The 23,835-nt window shown below is 42.5% G+C and overlaps 1 protein-coding gene across 5 annotated transcripts in view; it reads left to right on the top strand.

Moving 5' to 3' along the window:
* Positions 1-23,835, top strand: part of FBXL17 (F-box and leucine rich repeat protein 17) — a 498,131-nt gene that overhangs the window by 146,893 nt on the left and 327,403 nt on the right. For 3 of the 5 annotated variants that reach the window (XM_065922840.1, XM_065923111.1, XM_065923198.1), the window contains exons 6-7: positions 18,966-19,091; positions 19,851-19,981. In XM_065922840.1, coding sequence (XP_065778912.1) covers positions 18,966-19,091; positions 19,851-19,981 — 257 coding nt within the window. The remainder of the gene's footprint in view (positions 1-18,965; positions 19,092-19,850; positions 19,982-23,835) is intronic. The other 2 variants (XM_065923017.1, XM_065922924.1) reach the window with 1 other exon arrangement.

Below are 23,835 nucleotides of genomic sequence, written 5' to 3'. Positions count from 1 at the left end.
GCCGTAGGACCCCGTTGTCCGCTCGGCGTGTAGTGTTTGCCCCTCATTTCACACTCCCAGACCACCCCCCACCGCCCCCGCACTGACAAACACAAGTCTCTTCTCTATACCTGTGATTCTCTTTCTTTTTCATAAAAGCTCATTTGTGTCATATTTTAGATTCCACACGGAAGTGATATTGGATGATATTTGTCTTTATCTCTGACTGACTTCACTTGCTGTGATGATAACCTTTGGTTTCGTCCATGTTGTTGCAATGGCGTCGTTCATTCTTTTTCATAATCCTCCATTGTGTGTGTGTGTTACATACCTGTGTGTGTGTGTGTAGGCTTCTCCCGGGGCTCAGTGGTGAAGAATCCACCTGCAGTGCAGGAGACACAGGAGACGTGGGTTTGATCCCGGGGCCGGGAAGTTCCCCGGCAACCCACCCCAGCGTTCTTGCGGGAGCATGCCCTGATGGGCTGTAGTCTGTGGAGTCACGAAGAGTTGGACATGACTGCAGGGACTGAGATGACGCCCGTGTGTGTGCTGCCCCTTCTTTGTCCTTCGCTTGTCATTGAACGTTTCGGTTGTTTCCCTGTCTTGGTTGTTGTGAATGCTGTTGCTGTGAACATCGGGATGCGTGTGTCATTTTGAATTATATTGTTCTCCAGATATATGCCCAGGAGTGGGATTGCTGGATCATATGGCAGCTTCACGTTTTGTTTTTAAGGAGCCTCTGTACTGTTTTCCATAGCGGTTGTACTAATTTACATTCCCACCAGCAGTATAGGGGGTCCTCTTTTCTCTACACCCTCTGCAGCATTTGTTATTTGTTGACTTCTTAATGGTGGCCATTCTGACTGGTGTAAGGTATGTTATTACACAAATTAGTGACTTTGATTTTTATTTTTCAAATTAGTGTAGGCAGTGTCTACATAACTGGTAGCATTTTATCACCTTTACTTTCTTCATTCTACTGAGTCAGTGATATCTGTTCAGTGAGGCTACTCTTTTTATACTTTGTAACTCTGTGATCCTTACTGGAGTTTTAATGTCTATTTGTGCTACATTTTCATTCCAGCAGCTGCCATAGCAGCATGTATCAATGTGACGCTAGCAAAATAAATGAATTATCTTTCAAATGACTCAGTTTGTGAAACTCTCTAACAAATAAAATGAACAAATAAATTTCTTTGTTTTATTTATCCTTTGATAAAGCGGTTGCTTTGAGCTTTAATGTAAATATATAAATATTAAATGAAGAAAGTTGGTTATCTTTCTTGAAAGGACCTTTCTCGGATCTTGACTTTATATGTCATTTTACTTTGCTTATGTTATCCTCAGTTCACTCCTTGTGTTTTTATCACGCATTGGTTGTTTATAAATACAGAGTACTTCTGTAGGCAAGGATTTCAACTTTATTTATCTGGTCTCTAACACATGAGGTCAGTCTTTATCCAAGAAAGATATTAGGAGATTCTGCTTTCATGCTCTTTTTGACTTTTAGATTCATTCACACTGTGTAGTAACAGAAATTTTTTTTAAGGATCAGTGTGAGTCTGCTTCATTCAGTCTTGTGGTGTATATATAAATATACAATGATATCAGACACGGATGGGGTCCTGTCTCTAAGTCGATAGAACAGACTACCTGAATTAGAGAACGAGATCTGAGGCTTGATAAGAATAAATTGTAATGAAACTTAAATGAGGAAATATACTACTGAGGGAAGGAAAGTGAGTGGATCTTGTTTATTAATTAATGTTTATTGAAGTATAGTTAATTTACAATGTTGAATTAGTTTCAGTTATACAGCAAAATGATTCATTTATCATTTATTAATTTAAACTAAACATTATTGAGAATTACAGTTAGAGTCTAGTTAATTTAAAAACATGTTCAGTTGATTAAAACATTGACAGTTATATTCACTTAATAGTTTTGAGTTCCTTGGACTCAAGGAGATTACACCAGTCAATCCTAAGGGAAATCTGCCATGAATACTCATTGGAAGGACTGATACTGAAGCTGAAGCTCCAGTACTCTGGCCACCTGATGCGAAGAGCAACTCACTGGCAAAGACCCTGATGCTGGGAAAGATCGAAGGCAAAAGCAGAAGGGGACAACAGAGGATGAGATGGTTGGATAGCATCACTGACTCAATGGACATAATTTTGAGCAAACTCTGGGAGGTAGTGAAGTATAGGGAAGCCTGGTGTGCTGCAGTCCATGGGGTTGCAAAGAGTTGGACACAGATTAGCAACTGAAAAAAAAAGTTTTGAACATTTATAAAATATTTAATGATATTTTATTCTCAACTAATTCAGCTATCTTATTTAAACAGTTTCCAGTGCACGTGGGCAGCTCCTCTTGGCCACAGGGAAGTCCCTACGTATGTGCAATATTATATATCCACTTACACACAAACACACGCTGTGTCAATCATTAATCATAGAGAATCCAAATAATCATATTTTTCTTTACAATTTTGTTTAACATTGTGCAGTGTTAATAATGATGGCCTAAGGGGCTCCTGGATGCCGAGGGAAAGATAAATTATGTTGCATCTTTATTGAAGTCACCGTCTTTGAAAACAGGGAATTCATTTCCGTGGTAACTCTCTATTAGTCAAATGTAGAAGGTGTGTGTTCAAAAATTTTAGCTTGGAATTGCAGTATTTATTTGGGCCTACATAATATTACTTTTTATTTCCCGTAATGATTTTTGGAATAGAGTTTGTTTGCGAGCTCCGTCTTCTCCCGGCTCGCTGGCCCAGTGAGAGGGTCCATAGCGTCCACTGACTGAAGGCAGTTGCGCTCCTCCTGTGTTTGCTCTCCAGCCCAGAGGTATCACAGGTCGTTACACAAAAGCTGCTGATCACAGTGTGCTTAGAAAACCGTCAGGAGCATCGCCGCTGCCCTACTGTAGACTTCCTTACAACTGATTGTCTCCCAGTGGGATGATAGGCTATCCACATTTTTCTCCACGAAAAAAGCTGCCCACTGGAGCTTTCTCTCATATATTCACTAGTGGAAATGCTTGGTTATTATGTTCGATCAGAGGTACTTTTCGACATGCAATTGGCTATCAATCTTGGATCTTTAAAAACGAAACAATACCCCTGTGTCTGAGGAAGCCGACAGCAGCTCCGGATAGTTTTCCGCTTTCATCTGGCTCAGAGGAGAAACAGTCTGTGAGCACCCTGGGTTTCCCAGACAAGGCGTGGGCCACACTCTGGGCGCTCCTCCTTTCTCTGGGCTGTCGCCATGAGCTCCCATTAGACTGACTGTTTCTTTTCATCTGGAGGCTGGCCCGCCCTTCTTTCTCTCCGAGGTCCTGGCTCTGTTCACCCTCCTGTCCTCTCTTCTCTCCGAGCGCCCGCTGCTGTGTCACGGGGCCTTCTCTCTGCGGGCTGCGTTTGCGGGAGGCAGGGAGGCCGAGAGAGGGAGGCCCTCTGCCGCTTCTTTCCCTCCTTCTCTGTCTCAGGTTGTCTTTCTGGCAACAGGCTTCTTCTCCTCCGTGATTCCAGCCCTGGACAGGCCTCCCACAGCCCCAGCTCGCACTGGAAGACCAGGCATGTGGTTTTCATGAACACTGAGTCTTCTTTCTTGTCTCTCTAGCCTTGGGGTGCTCTTGGCCTCCTGCTGTTGGAAAATCTGTGGCTTACATTAGCCTCTCTTCTCAGTTTCTACTTCATCAGAATAGCCTTTTTTTTTTTTTAAGTGAAATTCCCTTCATGTAATTTAATAAATGCTTATAGGGATTTGTTTTCCTAGTGAGATACTAGAACATATTTCTATTTGCGTCATTCAGGGTTTCTTACATGAGAGCACATCTAAGAGAATAGAACTGATATTTATCTCCCCTCTAAGAATCTTGTAACAACGAGATCAAAACACAGAGCAGAGAATTGCACATTATATAACATTTAAATTAGACTTGACCTTTCCTTAGACTGGTGAAGGAAAGCTCAGTTGGTAAAGAATCTGCCTGCAATGTAGGAGACCCCAGTTCGATTCCTGGGTCGGGAAGGTCTGCTGGAGAAGGGATAGGCTACCCACTCAAGTGTTCTTGGGCTTCCCTTGTGGCTCAGCTGGTAAAGAATCCACCTGCAATGCGGGAGACCTGGGTTTGGTCCCTGGGTTGGGAAGATCCCCTGGAGAAGCGAAAGGCTGCTCACTCCAGTATTCTGGCCTGGAGAATTCCATGGACAGTCCATGGGGTCGCAAAGAGTGGGACATGACTGAACAACTTTCACTTTCATTCCTTAGACTTTCTGTAGCCATACTCTTGTCTTGGATCTAGATAAGCTAAAACTGGGTAGATGGAAACAGCTAGCTATGTGATGATTAGGAATGATGAAGCTACAACTCTTGGTGGTTCCCAAGAATAGGATAGAGGGCCGGACGCTTAATTATAGAGAGTTTTTACACACACTCCTTTTGCTTTGTGTGCATGCTCAGTTGTGTCTGACTCTGTGCGACCCCATGGGCGGAAGCCCGCCAGGTTCCTCTGTCCGTGGAATTTTACAGGCAGAAATACTGGAGCAGATTGTCATTTCCTCCTCCAGGAATCTTCCTGACCCAGGGATGGAACCCACGTCTCCTGCTTTGGCAGGTACATTCTTTACCACTGAGCCAGCTGGGAAGCCTATGTCCCTGGAAAGGGTAAAATTTAAATGTTTCTCAGTGCTGTAATATGTGCCAGTTCACAGAGGCAAATGTAAAGAGAAATATTTTACTAAGTAAGTTAATTGTTGTGAACTAGTTATTTGAGCTATTATTAGTTACCAGTTAATTAAAGTTGTACATTGGATGGTTTTGACTGACAATTAAAAATAACCTATTGCCGTATCAGTTGTCATTTAGTCTCTAAGTCACGTCTGACTCTTGCGACTCCATGAACTGCAGCACGCCAGGCCTCCCTGTCCATCACTAGCTCCCGGAGTTTACCCAAACCCATGTCCATCGAGTCAGTGATGCCATCCAGCCTTCTCATCTTCTGTCGTCCCCTTCTCTTCCCGCCTTCAGTTTTTCCCAGCATCAGGGTCTTTTCCAGAGTCAGCTCTTCACATCAGGTGGCCAAAGTATTAGAGTTTCAGCTTCAGCATCAGTCCTTCTAATGAATATACCATATCAGTACTTCTGTTTACTTTTTAAATTTTAGATCTTGATCATGCTTTTTGTTGATGTAAGAAAGTATAAGTGACCCAAATTGCATAATATTCAAGTAAATCATAAATTTTGAAGTTTAAATTTAGTACTGTTTAAAATTTCATCTCAATTACCTTTTCAACTCAAAGATGGAAGAAAGTGGTTGAGAGAACAGAATTAGTTCTTTGTATCAGAAGGTAGTGCTTTAATATATAAATCAAACTTATATAATTTCTATGCTTCATTTTTAAAAAATTTGCATTATCTAATAATAGTTTCATGCTCTGTGTGATCTAATATCAAGGAAAACCTTGAAAAGGCCTTCTTTCTGAGTGCCATTTCTTATTGTTGACTGATATGCTGGGCTTCCCTTGTGGCTCAGCTGGTAAAGAATCTACCTGCCATGTGGGAGACCTGGGCTGGGAAGATCCCCTAGAGAAGGGAAAGGCTCCCCACTCCAGGATTCTGGCCTGGAGAATTCCATGGACTGTATAGCTCATGGGGTCACAAAGAGTCGGACGCAACTGAACGACTTTCAGCTTCACTATACTGCCTATAGCATAGTCATTAACCTAGAATTTTAGATCGTTCACTTCTGGCTCTTAACAGTGAGTGTGATTTGTCAATTCCAAATTTAAATACATGTAAACCAAATGCTGTTGCTTCTTATAACTTTTTTTTTAGGACAAAGGTAAAGCTAAGTGAAACAAATGGGACCTGAGTCAATGTCTGTAGAGTTCCTGACTTGGATTTTGAGTGTGAATCCTTACATGCTCTTTAGAAAGTTTGAGTTTTCTAAGATTTTACTTAGAGAGTGTTTATTTTTTTACTATTATAGGTGATTTTGGCAGTTAGGTGATACCATGAATAATGAAACCCAAGTACAATGTCTGAAATGAAGATTGTGGAAGAAATAGTGTTTTCCCTACGTGCACCCTGATATTTTTCTCTCTCGCTTAGTAGGGGTGATCTGATTGATTCATTCTTAGATTGTTAGCACCAGACTGGTCTTCCCTCTGAAAGGGGTATCTGAGGCATCCTTGGAGAGCCGGCAGGAGAGCGGGTAGGGGAGGCGTCACGTACACATTTTGGGATGTTTCTCCTCACACAGACGGCTTGGAGGCTGAGAGGACTGCAGGCTGCTGAGGAATGCCTGGGTTAGCTGTGTTCCCCGAAAGGCTCAGGGTGCCCCAGGCCCTGGGTGAGCCCCAGAGAAGAGCTGTAGGTGCCTCCTGACAGGGCTGCACGCTGTTCCTCCACGTGTTAGGAAGTCTGTTTCCGGTTTGTGGAGGTGGGCTCACGCTCTCTGAATAGTACTTGGTCATGAGTTAGAAGAACTAATGCCTGAAATTAAGTTTTGGGCACTTTTCACCCCGAACTTTGACTTTATTCTGAGGCTCAGAGATGAGAGTGCACACTAAGAGATTTTCCATGTGACGATGAATATTCTGAACCAGGAAGAAAGAAATCAGTTACATATCCTAAGTCAGAAAGAAAGAAATAAAAGATATTTCATTTTAGAGAGTAGGTATACCATCTCTGTAAGATTTTTTTTTGGATGCCAGAAAATGGCAATATATACTAGAGTATTTTTTTTTTAATTAAAAATTGTTATTGTCATTTCTTTGTTTTACAGTTTCACACATTTAAAAATAAAGAATGGAATAATTTGACTCTTTGGCTTTAATAGTGTAATATCAGGAAGTCAATGTACAGGTCATTTGGCATAGATATGATAAACTTTTGTCCTGGGCTAATGACATTTCGATTACTACTTTTAAAAATAAGATTGTAAAACTTTTATTTGGAATATATTTCCAGAACTTTTGGCAGATTGAAGTAGTATGATACATGGTTGCAAGCGATTGAAATGGGTTCAAAATCCCATGAATTGTCGTCTTTTTTAAAAATAAAAAAATCTGTGAACTTGGTATGAGAAAATGAAAGAGAAGTGCACAACCAGTCCATCAGATGACGTAGTCTCCCCTTGCTTGTTTCCTGTTTGATTTAATTTACCCTTAATTTATTTAAGCTTTGCTTTTTTTTCTTATTTAAGTGAAGCAGTATGAATATTTTATTTCTTAATTGAGGAGAAATTCTGTTTCCTAGCACCTGCAGACTGAAAAAACTGACAGGAGTTCTTAGTGCTGCTAACTTCAAGTGCTGTTTGGGTTTGTTAGGAGCGCTAGAAATCTATGGAGAAAAGAAAGGGACTTGGTGGAAAGAAGAGTCCTAGAGAAAAAGTCAATTAGAGAGTGTGCCGCCTGCCAGACTGGAAGAGGAGGAGCGATCCGTTTTGAGTCTGTTCGGAGAAGCAGGGATGCAATTAACAAACGCACGTCTCTGCAGCAGTGATTAGAATTTTGGGTGAACTACTCAAAATTCCTGCCATACATATCAAAACTCTGTCAAATTACAGAGACTTCTTAAATGTTCTTCACTTTAAGAACAAATATGAAAAGAGATGATGCTTCTTGTTCTCAGATAACCTTTGATTGTGTGGAATGAGAATTTTTTTTTAATGTAATGCTTACATGTCAGTGAACTTTGTGTTCAGATATGTCACTTTTAGAAACATGTAGCTTCAGAGATGCAGATCCTGCGTTTGATACAGTTACAAGAACAGAATCCTGGTTTAAGGAAACCGGAGCCCATGAAGTTATTTTGAAAGTTTTGATCCTGATTTCAAGCTCATTCCGAAACATAGACATTTGATAGTTCGGTTTGATGTACCTAGTTCTGTGTGAGGCCACTGCTGACTCAGAAGTGCGTAAGACATGGGCCCTGACCTGCGTTAGCTTGTCTTTGGCTCTAGCAGGGGAAGCACATACTTAATTAGGTTAAATTATAAAGCAGTGTGTAGTGGGAGAATGAGCCGCCTCGGTGGCTGTACAAAGGGCAGAGTTTCCAACTCCGAACCCTGGGAGGTTTTACAGAGGGTGTGTGCTGGGGCTGTGAGCCTGAGTTGCGCTTTGAGAGGAACTGTAGCCAGCCTTGTGACTGCTCTGGGTGACTGGGGACAATATGCTTCTAATGCTTTGTTTGTAGAATCATGCTAGCCTGCTATTATTTTTTTTTATTGCTGTGGATATATATGCCCACTCAGTAGTTTAATCAGTAATTTTTTTTTTTTTTAACTCACTGCAAATTGAAAGGCCAGTATGCTTGTACCTAGCCAACCTAATGAACTTAGCACATGGATATATAATTAAGACTTTTACATATTAAATTTAGAAGTGTAAGTGCTGTCTGTGTGCTGATGAGCCCCACATCTATTTGACATCTCTCCTCAGATATTCAGGCATCTCAAAGGTAGCGTTTTCAAAACTAAACTCTCTCCCTACCTTCCCCAAAGCATCTTAATTAATTGCAATCATACCTTCCAGTTGCTCAAACCAAGAGCCTTGGCGTCATCTCTGATTCTTACTTTTTCTCTCATGCTCCATAACTCAGTTGTCAGAAAATTCTGTCAATTCTAATTTCAAATGTATCCAGAATCTGGTCACCGTATACTGCCTCCGGGGGCTGTCACTGTGGCCCAGGTCTCTGCTACTGCCTGACTTCATTAATTCATTATAGCCTCTCTGCTCCTTTGCTTCTAGTCCAAGACTCAGACAGGGGCTAGAACAATGCATTTAAAATGTAAGTTGGATCATGTCACATAATGCTTAAAACCCACTGAGTCCCCAAATTCCGCAGAGCAAAAGGTGAAATTCTTAACTTTGACCTGCAAGGCACTGGACAGGCTCCTGTCTCTGCTCTGTCGTTTGGCCGTCCTCCAATTAGCGTTCCTTCTGCTCACCCTGCCCCGGGAGCTCTGGCTCCTTGCTGACGCTCTGAAATCTTAGACTGGCTCCCATCACAGGGCCTTTGCACTAGCTGTTGCCCCAGACATCAGGATGGTTTTGTTTGCTCCTGCACCTCCTACAAACTTCTGTATCTTTTCAGTGAGATCATTCTTGACTGCTTGTTTAAAATTACACTCCATCTTCCTCCCTTCCACTGTTCTCCGTCTACCTTGCCTTTATTTTTTGTCTCTATAGTATATACTTAACCACCTTTTAACAGTATATAATTTGCTTACTTACTGTTTTCACCATCCCCTTACAACTAATAATATAAGCATGCTGTGTACAGGGATTTTTGTCTGTTTTGTTCACTGCTGTATTTTTAGCAGCTGGAATGTTTTCTGGTATACAATAGGTGCCTAATAGATACTGACTGTATGAATAATATTTTCAGTGTTCTTTTTTGAGTGATTAAAGAGGCTGAGCTTTATAAATTATTTTTACACTTTCAGTGGAAGTGAAAGTGCAAGTGTTAGTCACTCAGTTGTGTCTGACTCTTTGTGACCCCGTGGACTGTAGCCCACCAGGCTCCTCCATCCATGGAATTCTCCAGGCCAGAATATTGGAGTGGGTTGCCACTTCCTTCTCCAGGGGATCTTCTCAATCCAGGAATCAAAAACAGCTCTCCTGCATTGCAGGCAGACTGTTTATCCACTGAACCACCAGGAAATACCCTTTCAGTAACTGGATTTAAATATGACTTGCTCTGCACTAGGGAAGTGGTTCCCTGTTCAGAACGGATCAGCTGGGTATCTTTTTCAGAAGTAGTGATGGTTATTAGTATCTTTTAAAAGTTTCCCCATATGATCCTAACGTGCACCAAGGTTGGAACCACTTGCTCGCTAAAGTGTAAGTTCACTAAGTGTGAATGAATGAAGGCGAGTGAGCCATCACTGCTGTAGCAGGGATGCAGATTTGGATCGGCTCAAGCGTTTAGATCAGATGTCAGATGTTTGCCACGAAAGGCTGGTCCTGACTAGCACAGCCCAGGGAGGCTGGTGGGAGAGGAGCTAGGGAAGGGTGAGGGGAGGTGGGGTAGATGAGTGGACCAGGGTCTCTCCCAGGAGCTGTAGCAGGCAGGAAGGTTCGTCCCCCTGCTCCCTTGGCAGCTGTTGGCAGTTGATTTCTGTCTAAAGGGCATAGTTCTGTTGGGGACTGCCAGTTAGTAATTTGTGTTAAACTAGGTATATTGTATTTCTGAGACTCACTAATTTTTCTTCTCTCTGAAGTAATCAGGAAGTGAGCTCAGTTTTAGATAATGAGTCCAGCTCTCTGAGCACAATGAGAATAACTTCTTGAAACTTGGACAAAGAGATTTGAGCTATTTTAACTTAGCCTATCAGGGAACGGTAGGGATGGAGAGTGAACGGCTTTGATATGTACGCTCTGGAATTCTTGTCTATAGTTGAAATGGTTTCTGTTTCCTTAAAGTTCCAGAGAAGGTGGGAGATAGGATCATAGTTATCTAAGCAATATTTATGTGACTGGTAATGTGGCCAGGAGTTAGAAGGGATGGCTCTAACGAGGAGCAGTGAGTAAAAATGTCCTGGAAAGCAAGACAGAGCGCGAATAGAATGGTGAGAGATGGCAGATCAGCAGAAGGGCAGGAGATCCCGCCAGCCTTGGGTTTAGAAACAAAGCAAAGAGACCACAGACCGGTGTGATTAAGAAGGCAGTGGTTGGCAGGTCACCTAGAGAAGGAGCCAGACGGTTCCCGTGGTAGCTCCTGCGGATGCGATAGCATCCTTGGGCCTTGGAAGTCTCCTTTTCATGGGTAGGATTGGAAATTGTTAGTCTCTGCCGGGCTCTCGGGCAATGAAAAGCTTTCAGTTACAGTTGAGGGTCTCAGTTCTGTGCGGTGCTGGGAAGGATTTCCCTGACGTCCTCAGTGTGACTTATTTAGCTTTTATTACTATTTTTTGCTCTCGAGTGCCAGCTGAAACCAACCAAACTGAGGTTCGACCTGGTTGGTGAGCAGAACAGATGCCCCTCATCCTCCCCCTTGGACAGCCAAGCTCTCCTCTAAGTGTGGAACCTGTCGAGAGCTGGAAGCCTCGCTTTGCCCAGGGTAGAACCCCCCTCTGCCCGCTCCCAGCACTCTCAGCGTCCTTACCCTTAGTTGTGGTCTGCCATGTGCACACCACGCCTCGCTCCCTTTCTCCTGTGTCTCCCTCGTGTTTCCCTATGGGCGACTCGCCCCAGTTTTCTTACAGTGGCCCCTCTCTCTCCCCCGAGCCTTTGGTTCCCCCTGCGGTCCCCATCTTGGCACTCTGACCGCTGACAGGCAGATGAGTGTGTGCTGCCGATCCACAGCACCAGCGGCCTGTCTTCACCTTGACGTTGCTCCCTGAAGATTGCAACTGATTGCTCTGAAACCCGGTCCCGGTGACGCCAACATCTGCAGGGCTGGCAGGAAGTAATTTAGGGACTAGTTGACATTTGAACATGGTTAACTATACAGAAGTTTTTATCCTTCGCAAAAGTTATCACCTCCAGCTGGCTTCAGGTAAATTATCCTTGCTGGTCTGAACCAGTGGGACCCCCCAGCCCCCGCCTTTGGCGAGGGCGCTGTGAGTCCTCGCCCCTTGCTTCACCCGCTGTAGTCAGCCTGCACAACTGAGGATTTTGTTTCAGTTTCTACTTTTCCAGAGTCTTAAGAAAATTTGGAATCCATTTGAGGTCTTTTTATAATCCTCCAAGTCTGTGTTTCCTAGGTAACATTTTAATGTCTCATTTTGTTCTTAAGTACATACACAGCCATATAGTCACTGACTAATTTTAGCCTTTCACCTGAATTGGCTATAAGTAATTTTTTTTTTCTTAATAAAAGCGGTATTAAACTGAAAGTTGATTTATCTACAGTCTACATTCTGACTTGGGTTTCTTTTCAAATACCTTACTAAACTGTTTAAAAATGGGAACAAAGCCCTTCAAAGATCTTGGTTGTATGGCTTCACTTATTCAAATCCTCTGTGATTTGTGTAACCCAAGACTACCAGTGAATTTGTAAGAAAAGTCAGTTTAATTAAAATGTCAGTTTTATAAATGTAATTATTTGTTTCAGACTTTGAAGGATTATGCTGGGTAGCTTTTTATGAAACACTGGAGGGCACTATTATGAAATTCCCATAGCAAGGCAAGGAGTATGATGAATTTGACAGAGCTGTTTGTGGCGTTCTGAATAAAAACGCCACAGCCCGCAGAGGTGCCCCGGATGTGTCTTATAATGTTGCCGGTTACCAGGGCTTAGCCTCCTGGAACTGCTTTGGATGCTGCCATTTTTCAGGTTGAACTGGCCAATATGGTCACAGGGAAGGCTTCATGAGCGATGTCAGCAACTGTCAGCTCATGAAAAAATGGGCCTTAATTGAATTCGAGGGCAAAATGCTCTTCAAGATATCAATAGAGAGCTGGCATGGGAGAACCAAAGTAAACCTTTCTCTTCATGTTTGAGTTTGTGCTCCACTGAAAGAGAAAAAATGCTTCATTTATGGACAATAAACCCAGAGCAGTGTCAGCCCCAAGTGTCACCATCTGACCCACCCTGCCCTGAGGAGTAGGCCTGGAGGCAGGATTTCCAAAAGCTTAGGAGTCAGTCAACTAGAATTAGACTTTTATCACGTGTAGATAGTTTCTGGAATTGTGACTTCTTTCTGTCTTATTCTTTCTAGAAGATATCTTTGGATATTCCTAAGTCCGAAAAATAGGTTTGCTATCATCTCTCCCTGTTATCAGCATTTTATTAAATAAGTTATTCAAACCTCAGTTACCTTCCCTAATTTAAGGGTACCCAACTGGCACAAGTCAAGCTTTCTTTATTACGGAACTTGATTGTATCCTCTCACTGTGTGCTGGTGGAGGAAGTCATTTTTCTACTGTGGTAAAATGTACATAGGAAAGTTTACCTTTTAAGCCATTATTAAGTGTACTCTTCAATTGTATCAAGTACATTTACAGAGTTGTGATGGGATATTTTACCATGAGGGAAGCTAAGAGATAAAGTTATAATTCACATAACAACTTTGTGTGAGAAGCTGTGCTAGACCCCAGAATATGTGTGTGTAGGAGGTACAAAAAAGATCTTCACGACTCAGATAATCACGATGGTGTGATCACTCACCTAGAGCCAGACATCCTGGAATGTGAAGTCAAGTGGGCCTTAGAAAGCATCACTACGAACAAAGCTAGTGGAGGTGATGGAATGCCAGTTGAGCTATTTCAAATCCTGAAAGTGATGCTGTGAAAGTGCTGCACTCAATACGCCAGCAAATCTGGAAAACTCAGCAGTGGCCACAGGACTGGAAAGGGTCAGTTTTCATTCCAATCCCAAAGAAAGGCAGTGCCAAAGAATGCTCAAACTACCACACAGTTGCAGTCATCTCACACGCTAGTAAAGTAATGCTCAAAATTCTCCAAGCCAGGCTTTAGTAATATGTGAACCGTGAACTTCCAGATGTTCAAGCTGGTTTTAGAAAAGGCAGAGGAACCAGAGATCAAATTGCCAACATCAGTTGGATCATCGAAAAAGCAAGAGAGTTCCAGAAAAACATGTACTTCTGCTTTATTGACTATGCCAAAGCCTTTGACTGTGTAGATCATAATAAACTGTGGAAAATTCTGAAAGAGATGGACATACCAGACCACTTGACCTGCCTCTTGAGAAACCTGTATGCAGGTCAGGAAGCAACAGTTAGAACTGGACATGGAACAACAGACTGGTTCCACATAGGAAAAGGAGTACATCAAGGCTGTATATTGTCACCCTGCTTATTTAACTTATATGCAAGAGTAATATGCAAGAGTACATCATGAGAAATGCTGGGCTGGAGGAAGCATAAGCTGGAATTAAGATTGCCAGGAGAAATATCAATAACCTGAGATATGCAGATGACACCACCCTTATGGCAGAAAGTGAAGAGGAACTAAAGAGCCCCTTGATGAAAGTGAAAGAGGAGAGTGAAAAAGTTGGCTTAAAGCTCAACGTTCAGAAAACTAAGATCATGGCATCTGGTCCCATCACTTCATGGCAAATAGATGAGGAAACACTGGAAACAGTGTCAGACTTTATTTTTTTGGGCTCCCACATCACTGCCGATGGTGACTGCAGCCATGATATTAAAAGACGCTTACTCCTTGGAAGGAAAGTAGAGACATTACTTTGCCAACAAAGGTCTGTTTAGTCAAGGCTGTGGTTTTTCCGGTGGTCATGTATGGATGTGAGAGTTGGACAGTGAAGAAAGCTGAGCCCCAAAGAATTGATGCTTTTGAACTGTGGTGTTGGAGAAGACTCTTGAGAGTCCCTTGGACTGCAAGGAGATCCAACCAGTCCATCCTGAAGGAGATCAGTCCTGGGTGTTCATTGGAAGGACTGATGCTGAAGCTGAAACTCCAATACTTTGGCCACCTGATGGGAAGAGCTGACTCATGTGAAAAGACCCTGATGCTGGGAAAGATTGAGGGCAGGAGGAGAAGGGGACGACAGAGGATGAGGTGACTGGATGGCATCACCGACTCGATGGACATGAATTTGAGTAAACTCTGGGAGTTGGTGATGGACAGGGAAGCCTGGCGTGCTGCGATTCATGGGGTCGCAAAGAGTCGGACAGGACTGAGCGACTGAACTGAACTGAGGAGGTATTTATGTGACTGGATAGAATTTTAATGATTTTGCATCTTCCTAGTGACAATAATGCAGGATAATTGGGAAAATAAAGTGACGCTGTATATGTGTCATATGTGACCATATTTAACAGTTCACACACGCACATGGTTACAGGAAAATTCATCCTTCAAAATAGTTTTTAGCAGCCCTGTGGTTCTGTTTCATGTATTTCTGATTTTGCTGAGGTATAGACAAGAGGCTGCTGTCAGGATATGAGCTCAGCAAGCAACTCACTGAGGCTACTTGATTCTATATGTCAGGCGAGTATGCTCCTCAGTCCTGTCTTGTAACAACAAAGATTTGGAGTGATGGACATTAAAGCCCTCTGTGCGTCACAGCTCTCGGGTCTTGGACAAACTGTGTTATAGCTCTTAGACAAATCAGTGTTACAGCTCTATTTTATTTAGAAGATAGCAGGAGAATCCATCCTTGAAGTGTGAGGGCATGCCAACCCAAAGACATGAAGAGAAGAGAGTGGAAGAGCACGCCAGCAGCTGGGGACTGGCGGGGGGGTGGGGGGGGGAGCGTGGGCAAGGAGAAAGAGCGTGCTAGCAGGTGGGGGGAAGAGAGAGAGAGAGAGAGAGAGTGCCGAGAGCGAGAGAGGGCTTTGGCTCCTCTTTTTGTATGTTTTTCCCTCCCCCTGGGCCTTGCCTATGCAAACTGGGTTAGCCAGGAGTGCTGTTTGTTCTACCTGAAGTCCTCACTCTGGTCCTCAGGCCTTCCTTTGACCTTCCTTTGTTCTATTTTCGAGGGTTTTTCCCTTCTTGTCTTTTAGCCACTGCCATTTTGGACTCCTTTTCCCTATTCTAACTACCTAACATATACATGTTCCCAGGACAGTAGTGATGAAAATTTTTTGGGTGTTGGGATCAAAAATACCCTGTAAAGAAGACTTAACTATAAAAATAAAGTGGCTTAAGAAAATGCTTTTATTAAAATTGAGATATAGTTGACAATATTAGATTATGGTAATACAACATTTTTTAGTAATTCAAAATTTTAATAGACTATACTCCACTTATAGTTGTAAGAAAAAGGTGGTTTTTTTTTTTTTTTTTATTAGAAAATAGAGTATATTACTGAGGGGAACATTTGATTGCTGGGAGAAATATCAACAATCTCAGATATGCAGATGACACCACATTCATGGCCGAAAGTGAAGAAGAACTAAAGAGCCTCTTGATGAAAGAGGAGAGAGAAGAAGCTGGCTTAAAGCTCAACATTCAGAAAACTAAGATCATGACATCTTGTCCCATCACTTCATGGCAAATAGATGGGGAAACAGTGGAAACAGTGAGAGACTTTATTTTTTGGGGCTCCAAAATCACTGCAGATAGGACTGCAGCCATGAAATTAAAAGACACTTGCTCCTTGGAAGAAATGTTATGACCAACCTAGACAGCATATTAAAAAACAGAGGCATTACTTTGTCAACAAAGGTCCGTCAAGTCAAGGCTCTGGTTCTTCCAGGAGTCATGTATGGATGTGAGAGTTGGACCATAAAGAAGGCTGAGCACTGAAGAATTGATGCTTTTGAACTGTGATGCTTTTGAACTCTCAAGAGAAGACTCTTGAGAGTCCCTTGGACTGCAAGGAGATCCAACCAGTCCATCCTAAGGGAAATGAGTCCTGAATATTCATTGGAAGGACTGATGTTGAAATTGAAATTCCAATACTTTGGCTACTCGATGCAAAGAGCTGACTCATTTGAACAGACCCTGATGCTGGGAAAGATTGAAGGCGGGAGGAGAAGGAGATGACAGAGGATGAGATTGTTGGATGGCATCACCGACTCAATGGACATGAATTTGGGTAAACTCTTGGAGTTGGTAATGGACAGGGAGGCCTGGCATGCTATGGTTCATGGGGTCATAAAGAATTGGACATGGCTGAGCGACCGAACCAGAACTGAACTGAAAGATTATGAGCTTCCTTGGTGGCTCAGTGGTAAAGAACCTGCCTGCCAATGCAGGAGGCATGGGTTTGATCCCTGGGTCGGGAAGATCCCCTGGATGAGGAAATGGCAACCCACTCCAGTATTCTTGCCTGGAGAATCCCATGGACAGAGGAGCCTGATGGGCTACAGTTCATGGGGTCCCAAAGAGTCAGACACAACTTAGTGACTAAACAAACAGCAACTGAAGATTATAAAAACTTATATTGCTATGTATTTTGTATTTTATGCAGTTTCTTTTTTTAAACTGTTCCTTTTGTTACTGAAGAAAAATTGTTTTGTTTAATGCCAGCCTGCTTTATTTATGGGGAGAGGTAAAGACTAGGGCCATGTTTCGGGTATAAAGTTAGAGCCCATGGGCCTCCCACTTCCAGGCCCTAGGTGTGAGGTTGACCGTAGTTTTCAGACCGTGAAATAGGAGGGTCTCGGGGAAGGGGGAGCAGGGAGTTAGCCCCGGTTCGACTGGTCAGCTGTCTGGAGGTGCTGAGACAGAGCCGTCTGGGGTTTTATCTTCTGTGTTTGAAAAGGTGAGTCTGTTCGCTTTCCTTATGCTTTGTTTGCCAGCTGCCGGTCCTGCTCTGGTGTTGGGAAAGTCTGTGATGCCTTGCGGAGGAGCTTCGTGAGAACCGTTTCTCCTTTCCGGGTCCTGCCTCCATTCTCTTGTGTTGTCCTGAGTCCTACCCTGAAGGCGGCTTCTGTGAACATTTCCTCTTTGAGGCCGGCCGCAGAGAGGTTTTCCTAAACCTCATTCTGAATGCTCGGAGTTGAGCCCTTGGTGACAGAGGTCTGCCGTCAGTGAGAAAGCGTCCTCTGCCGCGGGGGCCCTTTCCGTCTTTCCCGCTGCTCGCTCTCCTTGCTCCCCGTGGCTCTGACGGGCGGCAGCGGTGAGCAGCCTGAGGTGTCTCTGAGAGCCGGGGCCCTTTCCGTCTCTCCCGCCCCTCGCTCCCCTCGCTCCCCGTGGCTCTGACGGGCGGCAGCGGTGAGCAGCCTGAGGTGTCTCTGAGAGCGAGGCCCTTTCCGTCTCTCCCGCCCCTCGCTCCCCGTAGCTCCCGGTGGCTCTGACGGGCGGCAGCGGTGAGCAGGACTAGGCCTCCGAGAGCCGGGGCCCTTTCCGTCTTTCCCGCCCCTCGCTCCCCGTGGCTCTGATGGGCGGCAGCGGTGAGCAGCCTGAGGTGTCTCTGAGAGCGAGGCCCTTTCCGTCTCTCCCGCCCCTCGCTCCCCTCGCTCCCCGTGGCTCTGACGGGCGGCAGCGGTGAGCAGCCTGAGGCGTCTCTGAGAGCCGGGCCCTTTCCGTCTTTCCCGCCCCTCGCTCCCCTCGCTCCCCGTGGCTCTGACGGGCGGCAGCGGTGAGCAGCCTGAGGCGTCTCTGAGAGCCGGGGCCCTTTCCGTCTCTCCCGCCCCTCGCTCCCCGTGGCTCCCAGTGGCTCTGACGGGCGGCAGCGGTGAGCAGGACTAGGCCTCCGAGAGCCGGGGCCCTTTCCGTCTTTCCCGCCCCTCGCTCCCCGTGGCTCCCCGTGGCTCTGACGGGTGGCAGCGGTGAGCAGCCTGAGGTGTCTCTGAGAGCCGGGGCCCTTTCCGTCTTTCCCGCCCCTCGCTCCCCGTGGCTCCCAGTGGCTCTGACGGGTGGCAGCGGTGAGCAGCATGAGGCGTCTCTGAGAGCGAGGCCCTTTCCGTCTTTCCCGCCCCTCGCTCCCCGTGGCTCCCGGTGGCTCTGACTGGCGGCAGCGCGACGCCTCTCAGAGCCGAGGTGGGAGGAGGGTTTCCCACGCCGCCTGGCTCTAAGAGCGGCTCTGTCCAAGGCTGGAGCCCCCGGCCACACACAGACGTAGAAGGGGTGTAAACGAAACAGCACCACGTGAGATAACAGCCCAGGCCCTTCGCCCTCTGGTCCCGGTAGATCCCAGTGGCCTCGTGAGACGAGTGGTTCCTGTGTTGCACAGCAGCGAGAGAAAGCATGTCGGTCACTGCGGAGGGTTCTCCGTAGAGTGTTCCTTGTGCTTTGTCCGGCAGCGGCGGGGACACCAGCGTCTTCTCTTGGGTTTGAAGCTCGCCTGGCTCACTGTTCTGAGGCCTTTGGCAGTCAGGTTATGCCCGCAAATCAGGAATCACCTGCTCCCCCTTCAGAAGGACTTGAGGGCAGCGTCGGGCAGACGGACCTGTCCTGGAAGGGCTCCCTGGTAGCGCTGGAAATGCCCGCCGCTGGTTCTCCCCTGCTGTAAGAAATGACCACACACAGCAGCTTAGAACAGCACAGATCTGTTACCTCATGGCTTACTAGTCAGAAGGGCAACACAGGTCCCATCAGACTAGAATCATCTGACCTGTGTTCCTTTCTGGGAAATTGAGATATTTTCTCTTCCCTTCAGGTTTTTGAGGAAATTCGGTTTCTTAAGTTGGTAGGTCTGAAGATCCAACATCTTGCCAGCAGCTCTAGAAGCTGCCGACATTCCTTGGCCCCTGGCCCTCTTCCTCCAGACACAAAGCCAGAGAAGGCAGGTGGAACCTCTTTCACAGTTTAAATGTCCTCTACATCTTCTTCCATCACATCTCTGACTTTAGCTGGTAGAGGTTCTCTGTTGCTCTGAATAATCTAGGACAGGCACCTTATCTCAGCATCCTTAACTTTAATCTTATCCGCAAAATCTCTTTTGCCATATAAGGTGGCAAATGAGGGCATAGATACCCTTGGGATTGGTGTTATTTCGTCTACCAGATGCATCCAAATTAATTCTTTGCATGTTATTAAGCAAAAATAGCTTATCTGAGATATAGTTTATTTGAAGAAGATAATTAAGAGCCTGCCATCTTTACCCACCTTGATAAAATATCATCAAGATATCTCTGAATTAGCAATTTTCTCATATTTTATCTTTTTTTAAAAAAGAAAACCTGTACAAAAATGATATTATCATGAAGATAAATACCTGAAATCAATGTTAAAGAAAATAATCCTGTCAAATTGTAGATAATTAATGTGATTGACTTAACAGCTTTCCCATATATTAGAATGCTAGCTTTTGATTTTTATGATGCCTCAATAAAATCTGCTTGATTTTAATGTTTGTTGCCATTCATTTGTTCACCTTAGATTTCTGACTAATTTCTTATTAAAATATTATGTAACCATTTAGTTTAATGATTCTAGACTATAGTCTATTATTCAGTGCAGTGATATTCTGTAATCAATTGTTCTTAGTTTTTGAGGATGTAGTAGTTATCTTTCTCATCTTTCATTTTATTTTTCTCATTAGCTAAGAAACCTTTCCAGCTTGGACCTACGTCATATCACTGAACTGGATAATGAAACCGTGATGGAAATTGTCAAGAGGTGCAAAAATCTTAGCTCTCTCAATCTCTGCCTGAACTGGATTATAAATGACAGGTAACCACATTAACATCTTAAAAACACTTTTTCAAAGGGAAGCATGTGTTCTGTGTACCAAGTACTGATTATCATTATAATAAGGCATGTCTACTCTAAAGAAAATGTGATATAGTCATGACTTTTAAAATAGATATTTTTAAGTTTTGAAAAACATTTAGAAGTATACTTTTAACCCATCCAGTTTTGGGGCTTCCCTAATGGCTCAGACAATAAAGAATCTGCTTGAAAGAGGAGACCCAGATTTGATCCCTGGGTGTGGAAGATCCGCTGGAATAGGAAATAGCTACCCACTCTAGTATTCTTGCCTGGAGAACTTCATGGACAGAGGAGTCTGGTGGGCTACAGTCCATGGGGTTACAAACAGTTGGACACTACTGAGTGACTCACACTTGTTTATATTTGCAGCAGAGTTTATGTGCTAAGATTCATATGTTTGTCTAAACAGTTATAACAACAGAAGTCTATTGAATCTTCTCTTTGTCACTCATCCAAAACATTGTTTATTTGTCACTTTAATATTTTTGCAACTTTTTGTGGTTGATTTTACTGTTCATTTATCAAGAAAAATGGTTCTGAGAAACTATTTCAAACATTATGCATTCAGATCTTTTCTCTAGGATGACATTTTGTTTTCTGTATAAATAGAATTTGTTTTGAACATTAAAGTCATGTGATGGATAGTTTAATACGTAGTGTAAAGATGTGTAAAATGTTTTAAAAATAAACATTTTTAAAATGTTTTAAAAATAGTTTTAAAAATAAACAGTGATAATTGATAGGTTAATTTTTCTGTGAAATATTGCATGAGGGGGAAAAATGCAAGAACCCTTGAAAATAGACTTCTTTGTAATGAAAACAACTGCAGAGTACCACCATTCTGTGCTTATTACTCTGTGCTTGTCCAACTCTTTGTCACACCATGGACTGTATAGCCTGCCAGGCTCCTCTGTCCATGGGATTCTCCAGGCAAGAACACTGGAGTGGGTTGCCACGCCCTCCTCCAGGGGATCTTCCTGACCCAGGAATCGAACCCAGGTCTCCTGCATTACAGATGGATTCTTTACCATCTGAGCCACAGGGAGTCCTACTGCTGATTAGTTTAGCTGGGTTCTTAAATATAGGCATGAGATAAGGTTCTTGCTCAGTAGCTTTTCAAGAATAAATAAGTTTTAAAAAGGTCACCAAAAATATATTGCTTTCAAAATAGAAAGCACTGTTTCAGCTAAAATTAGAACCTATTTAGATTTAAATTTTTTTTTATAAAATAGAGCAGTGATTTATAAAGTTTTTGTCCAATGATGCTTTAAATTTAAGACATTTCCCCCTTTCGCTTTTAATTTCCTTTTATTCTTTTAACAGTAAAATCATGTAGACTCCATTTTCCCCAAGAATGGCAAAGTCTAGTGGCATTCCTATAAATTACCAGCATTCCTATAAATTACCCTTTAAATTACGTGTGATAGCTTTTGACTTGGCTCTTTCTCAGTAACATTTTTCTTGAAAAATTTACTAATCCAAAATTGATCCATGGTCATCATTTATAAAGATGTTTATTTTTTCTGAATAATAGTCACTGTGTGAGGTGTATCAAAATCTGAAGAAAATTGGTGAACATTTAAAAGATTAAATCCTTTTCTATAATCTACATTCTTCCACATGATCAATTATGTGACAAGTTTTAAAATAATCTTTTAAATGTTTTCCATAACAACTGATAAAAAAAAGTACATGAAAAACATCCTGTGGTGTTAGGTGTTTAGCATTGGCTTCATATTCAGGTAAACTTCTTAGTAATGCTTCAGATTGAAAGGTAAAAACTGTGCCACAAAATGGATATGAAAACAATTGAGAAGACTCAGGACTTGGAACCTACAGAGGTAAGTAAGATGCAGTCCATATATGATCATAAGGGTTGTCTGCTCAGTAAACAGGTTTTGCTTTTGCTTAGATTTATATCATTTACACAAAGGTACTCAAGGATTTCTCATCTTCTGGTGCTTCAAATGCTTGTGTAGCCATAACTGGGTATTTACACATGAAAAAAGAGTAGCCCTCACCTTGCCTTTCCTTCCCTTTGTTAGGTTCCCTCTGCTCAAATCCCTTTCCATAATATTTCAGTCGTTTTTTTCCCCCTATTTAACTATAATGATTATTTGGTGTTTGATCCTAAATGCTGTACTGTAGAGATTTATTTGCAAGGAATGAAAGTGTATTTTTATGTTTTTAATGGAAAAGTTTGAATTAATTGAGAGAACATGCATTTTAATGAGGTTGAGCGGTAGAGTTTTAAAGATCAGACTCTTTTAGGTTTTAATTACACTACTTGCACTTACCCTGTGTACTGTAATAGGAGTTTCAAACATTAAAACCCACTTTGCAGTGTCATCTAAATTAGTCAGCTCATTGTTCTTGCCATACTCTATCACTAAGCTAAGTAATATTTGTAATTATATTGGTATGAATCTAGGACTTCCCGTCAGACTTAATTATAATTTCAGCACTTAGCCGGGATGGGTTAGTAACCTTTCCCATGGAGGACACTGGAATGCACTAATGCATTTAGCCTATCAATTAGTGTCTGTTTTAGATTTGTTCGTTATTATTATCCTCTAGTAAATCAGGAAGCATTTATTAACCCCCTACTAAATACTTGGTGCTGTGCCTCAGACTGTGGGGCACTGAGTTCCTGCTGATCCCAAAGGTTTTCCTCTTTAGGTGACATAAGACTTAATGAGTGAGATAATAGTGAGCCTTGTAAGGATAGAGGGAAGGAAAGTAACCTTTATTATCCAGGTAATTGATAGGCACTTTAATGTGTTCTCATTTAATCCTTTCAACATCTTTTGTTCTGCTGAAGCTCATACTATTCCTATTAAATTTAGCCAGTTTGTTTAATTTTTCTTTGGCTTTTCCGATTGGATGTGTTTTTTCCATCTTTATTGCAGTAAGAATTGGATGGGGACAAACCAGAAAAAGCAAATGGCTGATGAGTCAATTTCCATTTCATAGTTGGAATTCACACACAACTGACATTTATACGTAACATTCTTAGTTTTTTTAAATAAACAAATCTCATTATTTTCTTTCATAATAAAGTTATAGTAGAACCTTTAGGTACTATTTTATACCTAATGCCTACGAAAAGAATCTATGTGTAATGCTGCTTGCTTTAATAATGAATTCTTCACATGAAGATAAAGTTTGATACTCTTCTCAGATCTTTAGATTTAAGATTATCCTGGGTTTGAAAAGATTTTAACAATAAATATTTTCGAAGTTCAAAATTTTAAAATATTTAGTAACTCAAAGTCTTTACTGTTAAGTGCATGGAACCTTTTAGCATTTTGTGGTTCTTAAATTGATCTGTGTGACTAAGACATGCTGTTCTTTATCTTTGTTTTTTAAAAAGCACTTTTTGTATTTAGAGAGTTAAACAGCGTGATATTTTCTTGTGTTCAGAAGGATGGTCTAGTAGTCATTTGACATTTACTATTGCTTTTGAATACAAATAAAATCCAAGTGGTTTATGAAAAGAAGACACTGACTATTTCTATTGATGATTTAAATTAAACATCTGGTTATTATTTCTCCTGTACTCTCTCTGACTGGAAGCTTATTGGACTGTTTACTTGTATTTGATATAATTGTTTTGCTATTTCACATTCAATTTGGTCTTCACTGTTTTTTTTCTTTTCTTTTTTTTATGGTTGGTATAGAGTCCAGAAGCTGCATGACTTTTGTAAAAAACGAAATGGTTCTTACCTAGCTAGAGACTTATTCTTTGAATTTTCAGTTTAAAACAAAATTGAATGTATTAAATTTGTTGAACACAGCTGAGGACACTTTCTTTA

This window comes from Muntiacus reevesi, chromosome 1, assembly GCF_963930625.1.
Source record: "Muntiacus reevesi chromosome 1, mMunRee1.1, whole genome shotgun sequence".
In the NCBI taxonomy this organism is placed as follows: Eukaryota; Metazoa; Chordata; class Mammalia; order Artiodactyla; family Cervidae; genus Muntiacus; species Muntiacus reevesi.
The sequence above is the reverse complement of the archived record's forward strand: the minus strand, read 5'-3'. Positions and strand labels throughout refer to the sequence as shown.